The sequence below is a fragment of the Cavia porcellus genome, unplaced genomic scaffold (assembly GCF_034190915.1).
Source record: "Cavia porcellus strain 051 isolate PalLab524CR breed Dunkin Hartley unplaced genomic scaffold, mCavPor4.1 scaffold_4, whole genome shotgun sequence".
Lineage (NCBI taxonomy): Eukaryota > Metazoa > Chordata > Mammalia > Rodentia > Caviidae > Cavia > Cavia porcellus.
The window spans coordinates 40,922,447-40,943,857 of NW_026947487.1; the positions used below are offsets into that span (position 1 = coordinate 40,922,447).

General features: G+C 40.3%; 1 protein-coding gene across 3 annotated transcripts in view; it reads right to left on the minus strand.

The window, feature by feature from the left end:
* Positions 1-206: 206 nt before the first annotated feature.
* Positions 207-21,411, minus strand: part of Abcc4 (ATP binding cassette subfamily C member 4 (PEL blood group)) — a 228,956-nt gene continuing 207,751 nt past the window's right edge. For 2 of the 3 annotated variants that reach the window (XM_063246938.1, XM_003477614.5), the window contains 3 exons: positions 20,495-20,600; positions 11,769-11,903; positions 207-2,010 (listed from right to left, as the gene is read on the minus strand). In XM_063246938.1, the coding sequence (XP_063103008.1) occupies positions 1,903-2,010; positions 11,769-11,903; positions 20,495-20,600 (349 nt within the window). In that variant the 3' untranslated portion in view covers positions 207-1,902. Of the gene's footprint in view, positions 2,011-7,894; positions 9,028-11,768; positions 11,904-20,494; positions 20,601-21,411 lie in introns of those variants that run through there. The other variant, XM_063246937.1, reaches the window with a different exon arrangement.

A 21,411-nucleotide genomic window follows, 5' to 3' on the forward strand; every position in this document is an offset into this window, starting at 1 on the left:
AAGTAGTGACTGGAACATTTCAACAGCCACTTTTCAGTCTGTCTGCAACCGACACATTTGCTTAGAACATTTGATACACCTAAGTAGCCAAGAGGACCAGCGGGTAACAGAAGATTTTTTTTCTTAAGCTTAGGAAAACCAGAGGCTTTCATCAGCAAGGCCATGAGTCAGTAATTCCCCTAAGAACAAAAACATAGATCTCTGAATGGAGATGAAAACTGTCATTTATTTCAATTGAATTTTGTTTCATTAAAAATCCTGTGATGACATTTAAACAGAAATGAAACAGAAACATATTTATATGATTGCCTTTGATCTCTATAGACCAAATAAACATATACACATTTAAAACATTTTTAGTGTTTAAACAGACCTCATTATCATCACTGTTGTCATTTCAGTCTTCCTATAACTATTCATAAACAACTTAGTGTGCGTGACTTATCGGACATTAATCACAGACTTCCAAACACAAGAAGGCAAACAGCCACTTTGCTTAACGTATTTTGGTGATTTGCTATGTGTGCTTTTTTACACTTCATTTTACAAAACAGCTTTTCTGTTAATGAATCAAAATACCTGTTATCTATTGGGCATTTATGTATAGTCCATATATAGACACACAACTGTACGTGTGTATTAATCTAGGCAACTTGGCAGTGGTTTCACCTTTTTTGAGAGGTCAAGTCCACTTGAAACCATGACAGTAAATGTTTAGTGACTTGAACTCAACACCTCATAGCTGCTACCATCAAGGAAAAGTAAAGGCCTATGGTTCAAATGAATTACTGTTGGCTTAGGAAGTGTTGTGGTTTGTTGATTCACTCACCAGAATGACCTAAAGAAACTCTGATTAGTGGTCAGAAGTAAACTGATCTGGACAGGCTCATCAGAGTGAGCCTCTGGATGCATCCTGAGAAAGTACTGCATAATTACAGTCAGTGAGCGCAAGGATTTTCACTTTTTCTCACCAACTCAGAAGTCTGTGCATGCAGTTTGGAAAGGATTTCAAGAAAAGCTAAACCAAAAATGGATAGTCAGTAGAAGGCGGTTTACCTTCTGTAAACCATGAATCCAAATCAAAATAACACCACATGTTTTAGGAGGTATCCTCAGAGGTTTGGCCTTTTTGGAAAGTACCACTATGCTGAGTCTGGAACCAGAACACAGTTCCATGTCCAGGTCAGGCAGCTTTGAAGATGAGGCTGTTCCTACGTGTGTCCCTTGTTTCAAACCTGTTTGAGAGAAGGGCTCCCATTTTGAGAAAGCGTTATTTTCTCTTTCCTATTATAATATGAAACATTTTCCTTCTATATTTTCACCACATATTTCTGTTTTGGGGAGTGGTAGAGTCTCTCTCTCTCTCTTGCTACATATATATATAATTTTATTTTTTGTTGGTTGTATCTGCACTATTTCAATTAGCAGCCTTTAGGGGACATAATGGACCCTAGTTTTGTTAAAGTGGTGAGACGATGACAACCTTCACACAGTCTTCAAGTAAACAGAATCACTGGAAACTAATAAGTAATGTGGGATCAACAGGAAAACACAAACAACCAACCTGTGACAACTTTGCCCCATTCCTTACACAATGAATGCGCTTTGGCTCTGGAGTCTGTTAAGGCACCAAACCCTATTTTTATCGGTGGCCTGCACCTCTGACTTGGATTTTTAAGATATTATAATATTGAAGTAGAAATAAAAAAACACTTTCTTAGAGCTTGAAATCACTGGATGAAGTTGGGGAGGGGGCAGTGTCCACATACACTGCCATCTTGCAATGTGTACATTATTGTGCTAGAGTTTTTTTTTAAAAGTTCACTGTAGCTTATACAAAACTATGCAAAAACTATGGGAAAAATGCCTTTGGAAAAACGCTGACTGGACAGATGTGCAGAATCACAGCGCTGTCTCAAAGATCGTTAAGACCGAGGGCTGGCCATTAGAAGTGTTCGTAATCACAGAGTTGGAGTGAGCAATGTCCGGATAATTCCTTTTGAAGTACACCTGTTCAAAAACAAAAAACAAGCATAAAAGGAACATACGCAAAGTTTTCCAGTCCTCCCCCCTAAAGCAGTGTGTTTCCCTGTTGACTTCTTCATGTGAAGCAGATCTTGGCATCCATTGAGGCACAATTAAAGAACAGGCATGTGTACATTCTATGGAGTATTAGCCCACTGAAACTCTCAGCTGGGCCGGGCTGAATGCCAAACCACCTGTAGATCTGCTTTAGTTCTGATCATTCTGATTCACAGATACGTTTTATCACTCCATTAAATTGATAAGCAAAATCATTTCACTGACTCAAAACCTGAAGATAAATTAAAAATGGGGTGACAAAGAGGCTGGGAATCTAGCGTCTACACGAGGGTTTCTCATTTTCACACATAAAATGAGCACAATAGATTTGGATGTTAATATCAGGTTGTAATCCTTATATTTTATAAACTCTGATTGACAAGCATTGAAACGTTAGCGTCTATGTATGAACGATCCCAGCATTTAATTTGTGTGGCAAAGCAGTCATAGGACCCATAGAAATGTGATCTGTGGATAGCAGGCCTCAATAATGAAAAGAGAAGCAAAAGGCTTTCACAATGACCCAACCAAGCAACTTCTCTAAAATGTAAGATGATACCAAATAATAGGACAGTCCTTTGCCGAGCCTTTGAGTTCCTGAATTCTACCAATTTCTAGCTGAACTAGAAGAGATACAGGTTTTCTGATAAATGTGCAATCAGAACATAAAGGAAATGAAATGTTGTCAAGTTTCTCTGTTCCACAATCACCAGTTTTTAGTAGCTGTATCCTATCTCGGTTATTTGACAGATGCGCATAACAAAAAGAAATAATGTCAAGACTTGTGAGCTCTTATCTCTAAATGTGTTTGGGTGAAAAAGACTTCAAATACAATTTTTTTTTTCCCCAAAGAAGAATGTGAAAAGTTTTGTTTGAGTCTTTAAAACAGAAAATGTACCATGTATCTGAGGCTGACACATGTCATGAGCCGGGTCTGAGTCATCCGATTCTGCATACGCTTTATAAAACCTGACTCCAAATGTATTTGTGGGGGCTGTTAACAAAGTTATCAGTGCAGATAATGGACTTCACATGCAAAACAGAAGCATGCTGAGACACCCACCTACATACTAAGTGTATGTTTCTTTTGTGGCTTGCATACATGCTATTGTAAAAGTGTTTCTACATTTAAAATTCCATATATTAAAATGTCACTTAAGAAAAATAAGAAATTCTCTGATAACCCCTGGGCCCCCTGGAAGAAAAGTGACACCGTTTCTATTATAGTGCAAGTTTCTAAAAACAAGAGACATTTAGCAGTGGAGAGGGGGCAAAATTTGTCATCTCTCCCCTCCTACTTTTTACAGGCAGCTGTATTTTGTGTGGTTCTATTTTATACATTCCTAAAGAGTATTTCCTCTTGAAAGTAAAAGCAGCCAAAAGAACAAATGGAAATTCAATTCATCTTCTGCAGCTTGAAAGTCATCCCCAAATAAGCCTGCTTCTTCCCTAAAGCCCTCCTCTATGTAAATTTTATCAAGAAAAATGTTATTGGCAATTCTTAACTAAAATGGACACAGCTTCTTGGTCTGAAGTGCTTTGTTGAAACACAACTTTCTGTGTAAAATATTCTGCATTTTGCTTTCCTTTTTCTCATCTCTTATCATGTTTTACAACACAGCCTGGCTAACGGCACAGGTGAGCTAAAGCATCAGTTTGCACAGTGCAGGTGAGGAAGGGAACCAGGATCCTGACACTCTTCAGTCCCCGGGTCATTGGCTTGGCCAGGGTGGGGAGGCCCTGGTTCAGCTCCCCATCTTGGGACTTACTGCTGACCCTGGAGAAATCACTTTACCTCTTTCCGTGCTGCCTGCCTCATCTGTAAATGAGAGAGCAATGACTTACCTCATAGGAACTAATTGATGGCTTCAAACTACTAGTTGAAAACATGCCGAGTTAAGTGTTGGGTGTGTTTATGAATGCTGCTCAGAGAATTGCCCCTTAGTCTATGGAAACTAGCAGTATTACCCAGCTTGAAAGCTGAAAACAAAACATCTGAGGGTCCCCTTTGTCATCTTCTCGTTTTATCATTACAGAACCTTGGGCTCGGAGTCGAGACACTGTTAACTGAATGAGTATGTTAACCCACGGGACAGAAATGCCCCATGGAGAGGTTACCAAAGCTGGAGTATTAACACTCTTCTGCTGGTGACTTTGAGACATTACTTAGACTCTTCTGCTCTGCTGAGAAGACTGAAGAAGATAATGCCATAAAAGCTCACGCCAACAATCAGCAGAAGAGAAGTCCAGTGAATGTCGGACGTCTTACTGATTGCTTTTCCTCTCCTGTCTGGTTTAGTAAGAGTTTGTCTATTGCAGGCTAAAATTAAATTCAGCAAACTCTATCTCATGCATAAAGCCATTAAAATGGAATTAGCTTGTTAAAAGCAACAGAGCAACAGAAGGTCCCCTCTGTAGACAGAGGAGAAACAGCGGGGCTTTTTTCATATGGTGAGTGGAAGTCTGCATTCTCTGTGTAGAATTCTGGCCCAAGACTGTCCATCCCTTCTCACCGGGCTGTGTCCTCTCACAGGAACTCTCAGACCTTAGGTCCCCCATTCATACAGCAAGTCTAATTCTGGTATAAAGCATCGGTGGGCATCGGGTGTACAGAATATACAGTCAATGCTTACAAATTTATTACTGTAAAAGACATACTGCTGGTGCTCCTCAAAATACCTCCCCTTGCTTTGAACACACTTACCCCATCATCCCTGCCACTTTCCGAAGCAGCTATGGCGTCTTTTGTGAGAATCCTTAGGAGGTACAATCAAAATATGGTGAAGCTACTACCAAGTGCCAACCTACAGAAAGGCAGACTCACGAAAACATTACAGTGTGTCCGTGGCCACCTTCCCTGCAGACCTGCAGATCCGGCATTATACAACTACTACATCTTCCCCAAAGTCAAAAAGACCCTGGGAAGTAAATGTTTTGAATTAATTGAGGACAACCACAACAGCACAATTATATTCTCTCCTGAAAAGAGACTGCAGAACTGCTTCAGGAAGTAGCAAACATGATGGGATCAGTGTGTTTGAATGGAGGATAATTCGTGGCAATATGTTTTATGCTATAGTAAATGAAAAAAATTTAATGTTCACCGTATTTTCAATCACACTTTGTATAATACTGTCAAAGTAAAGAGTATGAGAGAATTTGAACTTCTGCTTTTAAGATAATGAAATGTTTCTCTTTAAAAAATCATCTTAAAATTGAAGATACTAAAGAATAAAAACTATGCCCAGACTCTGATGAAATGGCTAACCATTTGAAACTCCCGATGATAAAATATCTGCAAGAGCTGCCAAGTGCCATGGATTCAATGAGGCCACAGCAAGACAGACAGCGCACATGTGGGAAAGGCCCTCAGCAGTCGCGGAGGAGCAGGCTTCTCCGCCGTCACAGGAGAACTCTGAGTTGGGCCGGGGGAACCACAGAGGGACTCTTCTGCTGCAGCACACACCGGGCCCCTGGAGAAGAGGGGCTATGAATACAAGCAGAATTACATGCCTGTTACCCCACTCCTTCCCTTTCTGTTCCCCCATAAGAAGAGTATGTTAATTTAAAGCTGGCAAAATTCACTTTAGTCTGAAACCATGTCTGAACCACGGCTAGGAAAAAAAAAAAAACATTTTATTCAAACATGAGAAGTAGGAATAGTATAATAAAAGGGGTAATATAAGATCTGTAAAAGTACAAACAAAAAGTGAGAAAAGGAACAAGAAAAACACATGACAAATGAAGAATAAGTAATCACCAAGCTGATGGAAATTATCAAAAAGCAGCATTCAAAGAACATGCAGCAGAACAAACAATGTGAACACAACAGAGATCCAAGTCCAAGAAAACATGACAAAGTAATACAAAATTTTGAAACTAAGTTGACAGAGCCCAAAAAATGAGATGGAAGAGAAAAATGAAAATCTCAAAGATGTGACTTCTACTGAAGCAGTGCTCCTGAAAAGACCAGTAGGAGACCCGGGAATAGGACTGAGTGTGCCAGGAAGATAATCTACAATTAGAGCGGATTCAGGAGAAAAGAGGAAAAGGACATGTAATGTATGACAATCACAAAGAGAACAATGGTTATCGAATTTTAAAAATTCAAAGATATTATTCCAGAGAATTTCTACAAACAACAAATTTTAATCTAAAGTTCAAAAAGGAACAGAATAATGTCCTGGGAAAAGCTATTGAGCTTCAAAATAAAGGGCGAAGCTATTAGGCATCCAAAAAAGGTCCAGTTATATATCACACAGTTCTGTATTGCTCCAGATGAGTCAACAGTGCTGAGACCTCAAAGCATGTATTTCAATGCAGTAACAAAACGAAGTGTGACACATGAGTTTTTTAAGTGGGAAATTTAAATTAGGGAGCCATCAAACACATACTTCACATGTGGAGTAAGACAAGGCCAAAAACATTAAATAAGTCTCAGAAAGGGCCTTTAAAATGGTAGAAATAAAATTCATCGTGAAAAATTTAAGTCACATGTTTCTGTTGACTGGAATGATAACATCAAAATTTTCAAAGCAAAAATGACAGAAGGTACAAGGAGGGACATACACAGTATGAGACTGATTTACCTCTCCAAAACAAGGTACAGCAAACAGACTAATATACAAAAGACAATAAAGATCTCCAGCTTGTAATTAATAAGATAGGTAAATCAACAATTAGTAAGCTATATACTTTAACAGGCAACATCGCATCTTTTCACTGTGCAGAGAAAAATTCACAAAAATTGCCCATGTACTAAGGCACAAAAAAGCATGAATGATGTCCAATGAGTAGAACTGGTACAGAAAAGATTGTAAAACAGGGACAGTAAAACTGTCATAAAACATAAAAGAAACACAAAATAAACCTCTATAATTAGGAAGTTTTTAAACCTCTTGTCTTAACTAACCTCCAGGTCAAAGAGAAAATCAAAATCAAAACTGCAAAATGCACATATAAAAAATGAGTTTTGCTGAAAGCATTATATAAATCTATAAGATACAGCTAAAGCAGCATTTATAGGAAAATTCACGGCCTTAATGTATTTACATTAACAAGCAAGAAAGAATGTAACAAATGTACTGAAGAAGCAACAATAAAATAAACCAAACAAAGGAAATACTCAATAAAGAGCAGAACCTGATCAGCTATAAAACAGAATATGAGAGCTAGTGAATCTGAGAAATCATTCTTTGAGGGAAGGTAATAGCAACTTAATTGGAAAAAAAGTGGGAAGAGTAGAGATTTTGAAAGTATAGGTATTAGGTAGCCATTAAGAAGAATGAGATAACTTGAAGTATTTATAAAAATTGAAGATATAATATGAAATGACTAAACTGAGGGAGGGCGGGGGATGTAGCTCAGTAATAAAGCATTTACGTAACAAGGCACCGGATCAATGCGGAATACCACAAGAAAAAGAAGGGGAGGATGGACAGCTATTGGCTATGCTTAAGAAAGGCTGTATATATGTACATGTTCTTGTTTTACACACACTGTGTCAGCAAAACTGCAGACTATGGGACTAGGACGATGTTGAAGGGGAGGATCTGCATGACAGAAGGTAGGAGTGAGAGAACGACTTGTTACTTATAAAATTTTTTTTAAAACTACAATGATTTTAGCAATAGCTTGTGGCATCTGTTAAGCTGATTATTAAAAATAGTTTTTAATTACTTAAGAGTCTCTAAAGTTACTGAAAAGAGTTTTGGGCACTTCTTCCTGTTATTATTAGAAGGCAAGGGTGTGGTCTCACCCTCCTGAAAGATGATCACACTCTTGTCATCGGTAGGTAGGATTACTTTTATATTTGTAAAGTGCTTCATGTTCTTGGAAGTAACTTGTGTCACTCTGACACCTGCATCATGTGTCCCTGCACTACCCTGCAGATGAGGACCCTGTGGCCAGCATCGCCTGGGGTAACTCGGATCCACCACAGGCAGAGCACCCCTTTACCTATTCAAACAGGTCCAGGTTCTTAAGAGTCCAGGCTGTCAGGATTTCACAAGCTTTGGGTTTGATCTGGTGATCTGACAGCTTGATAAAGTAGCGCCTCATTACACAATGGGAACAAAGGAACTCTAACAAGACATGGAGGCTGCTGCACCAGGAAGGGGAGCGCAAGATGTGCTCATTCTTCTTTGTAGTTGAATTGTACTGCAAACCCCTCCTACCAAAATCTTATACTGAAGTCCTAGCCTTCGATATCTCAGAAGGTGACTGTACTGGCTCCTGAATGAGATGATTAAATTCAAATGAGGTCTTTGGAGCAGACCCTAGTCCAGTATGACTCCCAAGAGAAGGGGCACACTACACAGGAGAAAGAACCATGCCAAGACCCGGGACTGCTCTAGAGCTGGGCAGAGAGGGCTCAGAGGACACCGGTCCTGCAGGAATCTTCATCTTGAACTAAGCCTCCAGCATTGTGGGAAAATGCATTTCTGTGGTTAAGTCCCCCAGTCTGTGATGCCAGATTTCTGCTTTACGTATCTGAAAATTACTTTGTCTACTTTGTTCATGGATCATCTATAAAGGTCAGTCAAAGAGTGATCAGCTTACCTGTATCAACATTTTCAGAAAAGCAACTACGTGGTCAAAAGTACGTGACTTGGAAGTTCCTTTTCCCAGAACCTGGGTTTTGTTTTCAAATGAATTCTAATCTGTGACAGTGAAAAGCCTGTTGATTTAGACTAATCCACACGGTGTTACAGTTCTAAATGATGCACTGATATTTGATCTCACACAATGAAAAGGCTGACAATCTGACAGCTTGTTCTTCTAAGAGGACCAAGTGTGTGCAGAAAGGGTGTCAAGAACATTTTCAGCTTGGGTGGGAATCAAGATCTGTCTTCCTGCAAAGGTAGCTTGAGCTCACAGTTAGGCAGGCCTGAGATCCAAGAGGGATGTCCTGTCCCAGTGCTGGCCTCTGTCACTGGCCTGATCCTAGACGCCAAATGAAAAGAGGAGCAATGTTTTCAAACCTCTCACAGAACACAGTACCCGGCAGTGCTTCAGCTCTGCCCAGCACTGTACCCAGTCTCCGCTCTCTGCTGACCCTCTCTGTGCCCCACAATGACCTCTGACCCAGCAGCCTCATAACCACAGGGGACAAAATAAGACCTGCTGTGAAAGTTAAGTGCAATCATATGTGAAAAGAATTATGTAGAGTAAATCATAAAGTACTGCACAAACCTAAGTTACCATTATGTCGTTCAACTGGATACAAGAGAATTCTGTGATCTATTGCCTGTCTGTCTACATGCTGCGCTAGACTTAAAATGCTGATTGAAAGAAAAGATTCTAATTCTGTCTCTACAGCAAACTAGGATAACGTCTTACACCTTGGGGTCTGTTTCTTCATCATTAAAATAAGACTGTTGAATTTTGCACTAGTTTATGTGATCTAAGATCCACCCAAATTTCTGTGACCTATTGCTCATACTCAATACCTTGATAATATAATGATAACGTGTGTGTGTGTGTGTGTGTGTGTGTGTGTGTGTGTGCATGTGTGTGTCTGTGCGTGCGCATATGTATAGATGGTGCTAAGGACCAAAACCCAGTCTCTAAGATACTAGGCAAATGCTCTACCCCTGATCTATACACACAACCCACAATCACATTTTTAATGAGGTGACATTGTGGGAATGGAGATGTGGCTTAGTAGTAGAGTACTTACCTAGCATGCACAAGGCCCTAGGTTCAATTCCCAGCAGGGCAATGAAAGGGAGGGTATCCTTGACACACAGGTCATGGGGTGAGGGGATGTATCTTTTCTATTTGAAACATCCAAGGTGTTTAAGAACCAAAAACTTGTGCAGTTCCTGAATGTTTTGTGACCAGACTGTACAGGGAACCTCAAATGACTGCCTGGGACTTTGGAAGGAAGCTTGGACTTAGAGATACTTTAGAAAATGAAAATACTCACTATGCTTCAGGCCTAATAAAGTACAGCATTCTTAAAAGCAGCTTCCCCCCTTGTGCACAAGTGTAAGTCCTTATGAGAAGGTCACAGCAGAGACACTGTCACCTCTAATCCCAAGTTTGAGTTCCAACTCTTCTAACTGTTCACTAACTATGTGATCCTGGGAAATTTCCTCCCTTCTCTAAGCTCTGGTCCCTTGAACAGGTATAAAGATAAGAGGACCTATTATAGCACAGTGTGTGACATTTAGTAAAAGACAAAGTCTAATCATCATCAATAGCAGCAGCAGCAGCAACATGACTACACACATGAACCAAATATCTGCTCTTCTCTGCTCCCTGGTTTACATGGTCAACGATTAGGGAGAACATCTAACATGTTTGTCAGGACCCAGGACAATCCCTTGCACATACAGATATTTCATAGATTTGAAGATGGAAACAGCATTAAAGAAATACTGAGTTTCTACGGAGGAATGTGGTGGAAGGGTGCCGAGGTCTAGCCTAGAATCTAGGCTAGAATCTAGGCTAGACCTCGGATAAACTGTTCACACAGAACTACTGGATACTGGAATCTTTTCTCACTCTGTATTTTTTAATACAAATTTGTAATAGTGCACAAAACACGCAGTTTTTATTCTGCTTGTGGTGTTGAAAATCTGGAAAATACAGGAAACAACAAAGAAGGAGAAACACGCTCACAGCACAGTGCCTAGAGATGAGAACTTAGGCCGAAAGGCTGACTGTGCACAGTTAGAAGCTTGTTCTGCCCAAAGCTGTCTCAATGGGGCAGGAAAGATTTCCTGCATGACCCTGGCTAAGTCCCCTAAGACAAAGGGCCATTTTCCCATCTCCAGAAGGAGATAATTCTACATCATCGCTGTGGGAAAGACAGCATGGGCCTTGAATGTCTTTAAATACTTTGTAAATCTTCAAGCTCTATTCAGATGACAGCGTCAGGGTAGGGGACAGTTACGATTTATCCTGATGACAATTTTACCTTCTCGAAGGCCAAGAAAATATACAGAAATTTCTGAATTTAATGCTGAAAAACAAAGGATGAGGGAGAAACCCAGGAAGAAAATGATGGTGGGAGTTTTCTTCACAAATTCTAAAATAGGGGGCTGGGGGTTTAGCTCAGTGGCGTAAGTGCCTGCTTGGCAAATGTGAGGTTGTGAGTTCAATCCCCGGCACCCCCTCCAAAATAAATAAATAAATAAATAAAACAAATTCTAAAACAAAGAACAAGGGTACTGTACATGTTTCCCTGGTAGCTCCTTCTAGAGAAAATACATAGAATTCCATATGTTTTCCTCAAACTCTCAAATCTGGCTGTATGCTGAGAGCATTTACACGGAACTAAAATTGCTAAGTGCTAAGAGAAGGCAGTGCAAAGAGACTGCACAATGCGTTCACTCTTCTACGACAATCTGAGCCTGCAGTCTAAAGGGGTAAAAAGTCTGTTTAAATCCTGTTTCCTGGTGTCTCCTGGTGAGGTTTTCCATGCATGCATGTGTGCGTGCACTAGGGTGCTTGCACGCGTGTGTGTGTGTGTGTGTGTGTGTGCACCATCCTCCTTCCACTTGCTTCTGCCAGGTCCTCACAGACCTGACTTCAACCCAGAACGTGTTGAAGCTTTGTCTCTGAAGCCTTGTAATTGAAAAGGGCACACAGTGCTCGTTACCAGACCCAAGGTGCCAAATCGTGAGGAGTGAACTCGTGAGACAAACTTTAATTACAGCTCCTCAGCGCGTGCTCACCTGTTTTGCTGTTTCGGTAAGGGCAGCGGCTTCCCCTTTGCCCAGCTGCTGTACCATCTTGTAAAATAGGCTGTCTTTATTCTGCAGCAAAATATATGGCTCATCATATTCTTTCAGTCTTCCTGAATCCAAAACCTGGTAATCAGCAGAAAAAAGCCCATTGAAACACAATGTTGTGTAGCAACATATTATAACTCAGACAATATTTCGGAAAGGGGCAGGAGAGGGAGAATACAGAGGCAGTATTTGGGTGGTAGGCCTGGAGGGTATTTAGATGATTTGATTACCCTGTTTTACGAAGCAAACAAAGGCCTAACCTGACCTTTTATTATTATAATGTTATAGGAAAGAAAGAAAATGAAAATTCTAGACTATTATTATGGACACTCAGCAGTCCTGTGGCATTTTATATTTTGCCAAGGGCATCTGGGGTAGTTACTGTTGGTACTTTTAACATTCTCAGCCTCTGAGCTTTGCAAGGTATTTACACTTGCATTCAGAGGTTGAAAACTTCTTGATTCAAGGAAATCAAACTCATTTACTAAAACATAGAATGATGTCAGACAGACCAAATGACAGTGACCTGACAGTAAGTGAATCATCCAGTTTATTTGACAGAATCTGGCCACAAGATGGAAAGGAAGTAAGTGCTTCTGGAATTTCTTTAGGGTGCTGGACTGCCAGCTGGAAAAGGGAGCTCAGCCCCTGTTGGTGAAGTTCAGGTCCATCCAGGCCTTCCCTCTAGGTGCCATTTATTATTCTGGGAGTGAAAGACCGGCCAGGAGAGCTGCTACCTAAGTAGCTTTAGCGTAATTGCTAATGCTGCACAGAAGAAAACTACAGAAATCTAATTTTCTTTTTGGATAAGACTAAAGAGGCAATGAAGAAACTAAACTCCAAGTGTCAGTGATCACGGCCCACACAGCACACGGGGGCAGCTTGACCCACACTGCTGAGGGCCTGAATGTGTTTTCACAATTACCTTGCCTTGCCTCTCTCTCTTTCTTTAGCTGCCTGCCTTTTAGCTGTTTTATTGCTCATTAATATGTCCACTGGAAATTGAAAGGGAGAGGAAGGGCCTCTTAACTCTGCATTTCTACTTATTAGTGGCTTTGGTTAATGGTTTCAGGGAGAAGAAAGAGTCTGAGACAATTGGCCCAAATGACGTACCTAGGAAAACCATTCTGATGTTAAGTGGTACTTAATTCTTCATTTAGGCTGTGTCTAGAATAAATTCACCTTAAGAGGGTCCGCTGCAACTCTAAGCAGGACACAGGTTGTTTTTCCACATCTAGATAGTGCAGTTAATTCTGGCCCATGGTATTTAATCGGAAACATTTATTAAGTCTCACAAAGGGCATTTTCCTGTTAATCTTTTGTTTACTACTGTAAATCATTGCTAAGGGCAGCTTTCTCAAAAGAGTTCAAGAATAATTGAATCTGTCACATCCACATAATAATTAAAGTGTCCTATAATTTGGCATGCCAATTTAGATGCCCCGAATGTATAATTTTACTTAAGCATAGCATTACAGTGCACAACCACTCCTCCCAATGTGGATGGGGGGGGGGCAGCAACTTTAAAATACTGCTCTCTTCTGTGCTAAAACTTTAGTAAATAAATAAATCGAATTACTTTACAAAATGATGAACTTTCTGTTTTGTAAAAGCAATATGCAAACTTAAAAAAAAATCACCATTTTGGAGGTGGTAAAGGGTAAGAACACTGACTATGAAGACTATTCAAAATTTTAATAGAAAGAAGGTACTTCTACTACTCTGTCTCTGTCCAACTTTTTCAAATGTGAACAATGAAAATCTACTTCCCTTTACAGAATGTGACAATTTACGAGTGTCACTAAGGCCAGCAGTTCTCGGAACTGATCATGAGCTTAAAAAGGTACAGATGGAGCAACAATACTCGATTAACAATAGAAGTGACAGATCATTTTGACCAAGACATTTTGTGCTTTGTAAAAATTAGTAATTTAGTGATCATGCACTTTATTTTATTGAAAATTTTAAATTTGAGGGGGTGACATACTTAATTTTTCATAAAGCTTAATAATTTACTAGAGAGAGAGAGAGTGCGTGTGTGTGTGTGTGTGTGTGTGTGTGTGTGTGTGTGTGAGAGAGAGAGAGAGAGAGAGAGAGAGAGACTGAATCCAGGGCATCTGCACATGCTAAGCATGTTTTATCAATGCAGTATACCTCCAGCCCTGGACCTCAAATTTTTACTTTTGTAAGCTAATGTTCTGAAAATATGAAATAAATCCAGCCTGTTTAGTACTATTTTGTTAGACACCAAAAAACAAACAAACAAAAAACAAAATACAGAGCGAAGGTTAGCTCAGTCTGATCCTCCAGATCCCAACAAAAGAAACAAACAAACAAAACAGTATCTTACAATGAACTGGATTATTACACCCCAAATAGATGCTAAGCTAGGCTTGAGAGTGGCAAAGAATGTCGTTACAATAAAGTGAATGGAAAGAATAGCAGCTTTTGAACTTAAAAAGGAAATAATGATGTCTATGAGCTGAACATTCACCGAATTTAAAGTCATCACTGTTAACTCTCCTAACAGATGACATAAATAAGATTGACACATTCCTTCTTGCCTTCTCTCCACCCTCCGGAACCATAACTTGGTCCTGGCAACATGCACTGTAGAGGGCAGAGCCAGCACTCAAGCCCAGGTCTGAACCCCTTTTCTCCTCTGTGTGAATTCTAAGACACTGCCAGCACACTGATGGGCAGAAGTAAAATAACATCAGGAAAATTTAAAATGTTTTGTTTTCTAAAATACCTTTTCACTTGGATATTGTATTTATTAAAATTTAAGAAAACATGCCTGAAAACATAAAATCATCCTGGGTCCACCTGCTGAGGTAATTTCATTTATTTTATGTTTTTGCAATACTGGGGAATGAATTTAGGGTATCACATATGCTAGATAAGTGCTCCTCTGACCTACACCTCTAGCCTTTGTCTTTTGAGGTCTCCCAGGCTGGCCTTGAACTTGCAATCCTCCTACCTCCGCCTCCAGAGTAGCTCGGATTACAGATGCAACCACTGCACCCAGCTTCCTACCACAGTTGTATTACACTCATGACTCGAATTATTTGTGTGTGCCTGGGACACAGTTACAGAAGAAGAAAATCGATTTTGTTAAACTTCAGGGCTAATAAAGAGCAAGTAATACGCATTGGAGGAAAACTTCTTAAGTGACTTTTCATCAGTTCCTCAGTTTATCTGGCACACATTTATTGCTTATTGCACACTTAACTACACTCATACCGTGACACTAGATGCTGAGGAAGAGGTAACAACAGCTGAATCCCAGCCCTGCTTTAGGGTGTTTATACTCAAAAGGTGGTGAAAATACTCAAGTGCCTGTAATGCAAGAAAAAAAGCAAGATAAACAGGAGTTTAAGCTTCAAAAGAGGTCACCCAGACCACAGGCAGGAGGAACAGCAAACTGGGCTGGAAAGGTAAACAGATCTGCACATGCAAAGATGCGAGTAGAAGAACAGTAGGCATTCCGGACACAAAACACATGGGCTGGGGGACACCTGTCCCTTCCTGTCATCCCCTCGACGGTCAGAGATAAGTGTGCATGGCTTCTCTTGTTCACTGTTGCACTGCCAGGGCAATGTTGTGACAGGTACCAGGCACCTGATGCACAAGGGATGACACGTGAAGTGAAATCCAGAGCATGAACTGGGTGGCTAAGGGTGTGAGGGTGGGGAGATAAAGCCAGAATGCCCAACTGCAGGATTGGTGGTTACGGGCAAGAGGAGAGGAAAGAATGGAAGAGACAGAACAGGCCTGAGGCTGGAGACTGAGTTATGTTAAACACCAGGAAAGGAGCACCGAGGAACAGCCCTTTGGTGTAAAGACTCAAGTCGGGACGCATGTGGAAAACAATGCCAGGAAGAGACTTCTACCCATTCAGCCTTTCTGTTCACTGATTTCACCAGAGTCCAACAGATCTTTCAGAATAAATACAAGAAACTGTAAATGTTCTTTCTGTACAGAAGTGCAGAATTTTCATTAAAAAAAATCTTTAACATCTTTATCTATAAGAAAAGGTTCTTGAAATCTACTGGTCCCCACCCTTCCTGTACCCAGGTAAACTAAACAATGCCACACACCAACACTGATGTACCAGCCATCACTCAGCGGCCTTCCCTCAGCCCCAGGATCTCTCCAGGAATGCCAGCCTCGAATTGCTTGCTACTCTCTAGTAGGTTAAAGAAAAATACATTATGCTGGGGAGTCAGTCAGTTACATAAACTCAGTGAAGATGCGGCTGCAGAGTCCAGGTAGCTGTCCTAGATGTAAAGGTTAGATGGACTCATTGCAAAATGATTTAATCCACTTTACTGGGCAAGATGCCATCATGACAACAAGGGGCAAGAAAAATAAAAGCTATCAATCTGGCAACAGGCAATAAAAGGGACCTCATTTCAGTGACAGAGTAGGGAAGGAATGACAGAGCTATACAGATCTGCTTCTGGTGACCAAAGGGCCAATGGACAATATCCAACCTTGGAAGCTGGGTTCCTTATTACAAAATGGGTACCTGTGAATTTTCTCTGTGACTGGATACTATGGCATGTGACAAACACCATACTAAATCTTTCCTTATTTTTAAAACGAGTAAACCATTCTTCTTATCTAGGGGAGGGGGCCATGAGGTTATGGTGACCGCCCTGACACTCCTTCAAAGCTTCTGCTGTCCTGTGTATCCCTCGCATATATTTCTTCTCTCAGCATCTGTATTTTCTCCCTTAATGTTAGCTATTTTTCCACCTAAACATTCGAATCTCTCATCATATTTTTGAGAGCTCATTTTTTCTTCCAAAATGTTCTGGCGATGGGCATGTAGGCTTATCAAACAAAAGTTCTATGAAGGTAAAAAACAGAATTAAAATAAAACTTGCATTAGCTTTGTGCTGGTGTGTTTTTCTAGTTGGGTATGTTACTATATAGTTACTAGGTTTATTTTCTGTGGAAAACAACAAAGGAGATTTGAGTCCAGAAAGGTAAAGATTGTAAGACCACAAAATGGTGTATGAGCAAAAAGATACAACCAACTGGCCAACCAGTTTCTTGGCTTCTTTCCCAACCTCTTTTTGGCCTGGGACAAGCTAGACAAGTGCTCTACCACTGAGCTATGTCCATAACCCTGCAATCTGAGTTTCTAAACTCCACAATTCACTCCTAAAGAATTCCTTGACGGCCGACAGTGACGGAGCATGGGCTACAATAAAAGCTGGGAAAATCTAGAGAGCTCTAAGGACTGGGGTTTAACAGGGGCTGGTGGGAAAAGCTGTGCTACTGAATGGGGGAATAAAACCCCCACGGATCATAAGTGACCAGCTAATGCTGCAAGCTACAGAGAAGGGGCTGACTTTAGTGTGGCACTACAGTTGAGTATTATGAGAAAGAGACACTCTAATTTGTCTGTCTTGCTCTACTGTTTGGAAGTAACTGAGCAAATGAGAAAGATTAAATTAGTTATCATAACAATGATACCATGTTTAATAAAGTTAAAACTGAGAGAACATCTTTATAAAATGGAACTCTAAGCCGACACATTAATGGTGCTTAATGAACCAAAACTGGGTAAATCCTTTTGGAAAGCCAACATATAAACAAAGCTATTAATTAGGTCACAGTTGTTTCTCAATAAGCCTTTTGTTTGATTTACTTACAGTAAACAAAACCACCGCCATCCATCTTTGTGGAGAAGTAGTCACAAGTGCAACAAAATGTAATTATTACACCTTAGGCACTTGTAATCATAGGACCTTCCAATGACTGTGCTGGCTAGTCCCTTCATTACCATCTGCCACTTCCTTCACCACTCCCTGCGCCTGGCCCATACCCTCTGGAGCATCAGGATTTGCAGGTGACTGACTTGGTTCTGTGTCCTCAGTGCTTTCAGAATAACAGAAAATCACTTGTTTTTCAGAGGAAAGGAAATAGGTAGTTCTGAAGCAAACAAGAAAAATAACTGCTTCAATAATCAAGCGTTTGAGTAAGAATATTATTGGCTGCTACAGTTTAGATCATAAATGTCCTCTAAAGACTCAGTCGCATGTTAAAGGCTCAGCAGCTGAGGTGGTGCTCTTGGTGGATGGATGACACATAGGAGGCGGGACCTAGTGAGAGGTCTTTAGGTCATGGGGTGTGACCCTAAAGGAGATGCTGGAAGCCTGGCCCCCCTCCTTGCCTTCTGCTGCTTCCTGGCCACAAAGTGTGAGGTTCTGCTAGGCCATATGCTCCCCCCATTACGTGCTGCCTCACTACAGGTTCAAAGAAAAAGCACCAAATGACTGTGAACTGAAATTTGCAAAATTGTGAGCCAAAAATCAACTTTTTTCTTTATAAACTATCTGAGGAATCTTGTTATCATGACAGAAGGCTGATGAAGTCACTTGTTTTTCTCTGAATTCAGAAGTAGCTAAATAAACAGAAGTTCTCCAGCAGGACACCTGGGGTGTTTCCACCTGGGATAGAGAGAACACAGAGGCCACTTCCTCATATCTGAAGCTACAGAATGCAGGTCTCTCGGGTGCCCTAAGGGTAAACTCCTGCCACTGTCTATGAAGTAAGTCAGCAACAGAAACTAGTCAAGTAAACATGTTCACCTGTCTGAGTAGGACCCATCACATCACTGACAACCTCATGGACAAGAATTCTAAATTGAAGATCTTCCCGCACTGGAGTTGAATATGCAAGAGGCAGGGCCATGGTAAATCCAGCGACATCTCAGCAGTCACACGCTCAAAGAATACCCTTCTCTACCTCTGTTTTTCCCTAGGTCTTCCCCCTTCATCCAGATGCCCAGGCTCTGGCCCTAGAAACCAAAACCAGCTCCTCCCTGTTTCCTCACACCCACATTTAACCCATTACAATCCAGCTGACCTACTTCCAGATGGAAGATACTAGACAATCAGGGACCATTGCTTAGATCCTCCAGGTCTGCTGTGTAGATGGTTCACTGATTATTATCTACAGATCCTCAGCCCTGATCAATCTTTCTACATTGAACGTTTTCCTAGGGCAGTCAATTCACAAGCTCTTTAGTCAGTGAGCTCTGCCAAGTATTGACAGAAGGGGCACTAGACAGGACGGAAAGCTGCATGCAGGCCAAAGGTCTTGTCCTCCAGGCTGCTGCTACTACCACCAGCACTACTCAGGGGTCCAGGGTCCATCTTCTATGAGTAAGTCTGGAAGTCACCTCACAGTACCCCTTACTGACATGACCAGCAGCTGGCCAGCAGCTCCTCCTTGGAGGGGTAAACACCAACCCTTTAGGGCCCCTCCAGGAGCTCCTGCTAGGAAGGTCTCTTCTAGCTGCTTATAAAATTATCACTGTGTTTCATCTACTCATGCTCCTAACCTTCTGATTCCTATGTAACAAGTTTCTTACATTAAGTCCTCTCTGTTGAAACCCGTGGTTTTTCTGACTAGAGTGTTTTATTTTAAAATATATTTTTGACTGACAAATCATAACTACTGTGTTACATTTATGAGGTACAAAGTGTTGTATTATATGCATGAAATGTAGAAGGATTAAATCAAGCTAATTAACATAACCATAACTTCACTTACATAACTTGTGAGTGTGTGTGTGCGCGCGTGTGGTGAGACATTTGAAATTTACTCTCGGTTATTCTGAAGTATGCAAGAGTTTTCCTGCTGAGCAAAAGAGTTCAAAACTTATTCCTCTTGTCTAACTGAAAATTTGTACCCTTTGTTCAACATCTCCCCAAGCTATAACTCCAGCCTCTAATCAAGCTCTACTTTTTAGGGTTGTATTCAGTGTCTGTCTTTCTGCAATAGACTGATTTCACTTAAGATAAACATTTTCCAGGAATATCAACATTGTTCCCAATGACAGAATTTCCTTGTTTTAAGGTTGAATAGTATTCCATTGTGCATAAACACATTGTTTTCTTTCTATACTCATCCGCTGACGGAAACGCAGACTGATTCGACATCTTGGCATCTGTGAATAACTGCCGTGAGCACAGGGTTGCAGATAGCCCTGAATACACTGATATCATTTCCTTCAGACAAATACTCCAATGTGGGGTACCTGGCTCACATAGAAGCTCTACTTGTAGTTTTTGGAGGAATGTGGGTACTGGTTTTGCTGATTTACATTCCCATCAACAACGCACAAGAGTTGATGAGACCCTGCCTGGAAAATGTTCTGTTTGTGTCTTTCACATCTTCCCTTACAGCACATCAAGGTGCAGGTGGCTGAGAGATTCTACAGCCTTACCCAAAGACCTATTCAAACCAAGAGTTTAAACAACAACAAAAAGAGTTTAACCAAGCTAATTTTTTGACCAAAAAGCTGAAATAACTGTGACACAGAGAAAACGACATTCTCCTAGCCCGCTGCAGTATAAAGCTTAGTGTCCGTAGGTACAGATCCTGGATTTGGGATAGTTTTGTTATCTGGCATCTTAAAGAAAAACAGCAATTCAAACAAACCTTTAATGTGAAATCAGGTGAAAGGAGGTACTAAATATATTTAAAGCTTTGAATGGATAGTTTGCTCCTTAAATTGTTGGGGATGAGAGAGAAATTAACAGCAACCTGATTTACTGGGGGATTCTATCAGCTTTTTATAAGGAGGTTAAACAGCAAAACACAACACAAGAAACAGAGGCCCCCAGAATTCCCCGGGGAGGTCTCACCATGATCTTGTCACTGTCGATGATGGTGTTCAGTCTGTGTGCGATGGTCAGCACGGTGCACTGCGCAAACTTCTCCCTGATTTTATTCTGGATTAACTCATCAGTTCTGGAATCAAACAAGTTAAATTTAATTCAGTAAAGATGGAAAAAGTAAATTTAAGACTTCAAAGATCATATGATATTTTAATTTTTTTAAGAAAATCAGTATACTGATGACATAGGCAATTCTTTTTAAGGTAGCAAGAGGCATTATTGTATTCTGTTTTTACATCATGTACTATGTCCATCCTTCGACTGACTGCTTTGTTTTGTCACATTTGGTTTTATTCTCTTCCAAAAAAAAAGTAATAATAACTGTGGGAGTAATAAAACCCAAAATGTGTAAATGTTATTGCAAAAAAGAGAGGAAAAGAAAGTGCTCTAAAGGACACAACTGCAAGTGTGTTTAGGTGTGTAAGATAGATGACCCTATTATTAAGTTTTTGTTGGATCATTGAACACAACTGTTTGCAGTCTCACTGTTTGAATGTCCACTTTGTATGCTTTAATTTTGTAACTTGAACAACTATTTCTAAGACGACAATATGTAATCTATTAACTAATGATTTCTTACTTTTATTTTTTTTGAAATTCTGTATTACTTGTACCCTTTCACTGTTTTCTTTTTTTTTTCTTTAAATAAAATTTTTAAAAAATCATTATTTTAACACATGATCACATTAAAAAACTATAGAAAGTCAACTTTGGGAATTTTACTGTTTTTCCTAAAACAATGGAAAATACTCTTCCTCACCCCCAAAATGCTTGAAACTATCAGAAGTGAAATTTAGAATCTCCCTCAGAATGTCTAAAACACAAGTTAAGTATTCTTTATTTGAAATGGCTTGGAACTACCTGGGTTTCAGATTCTAGATTTT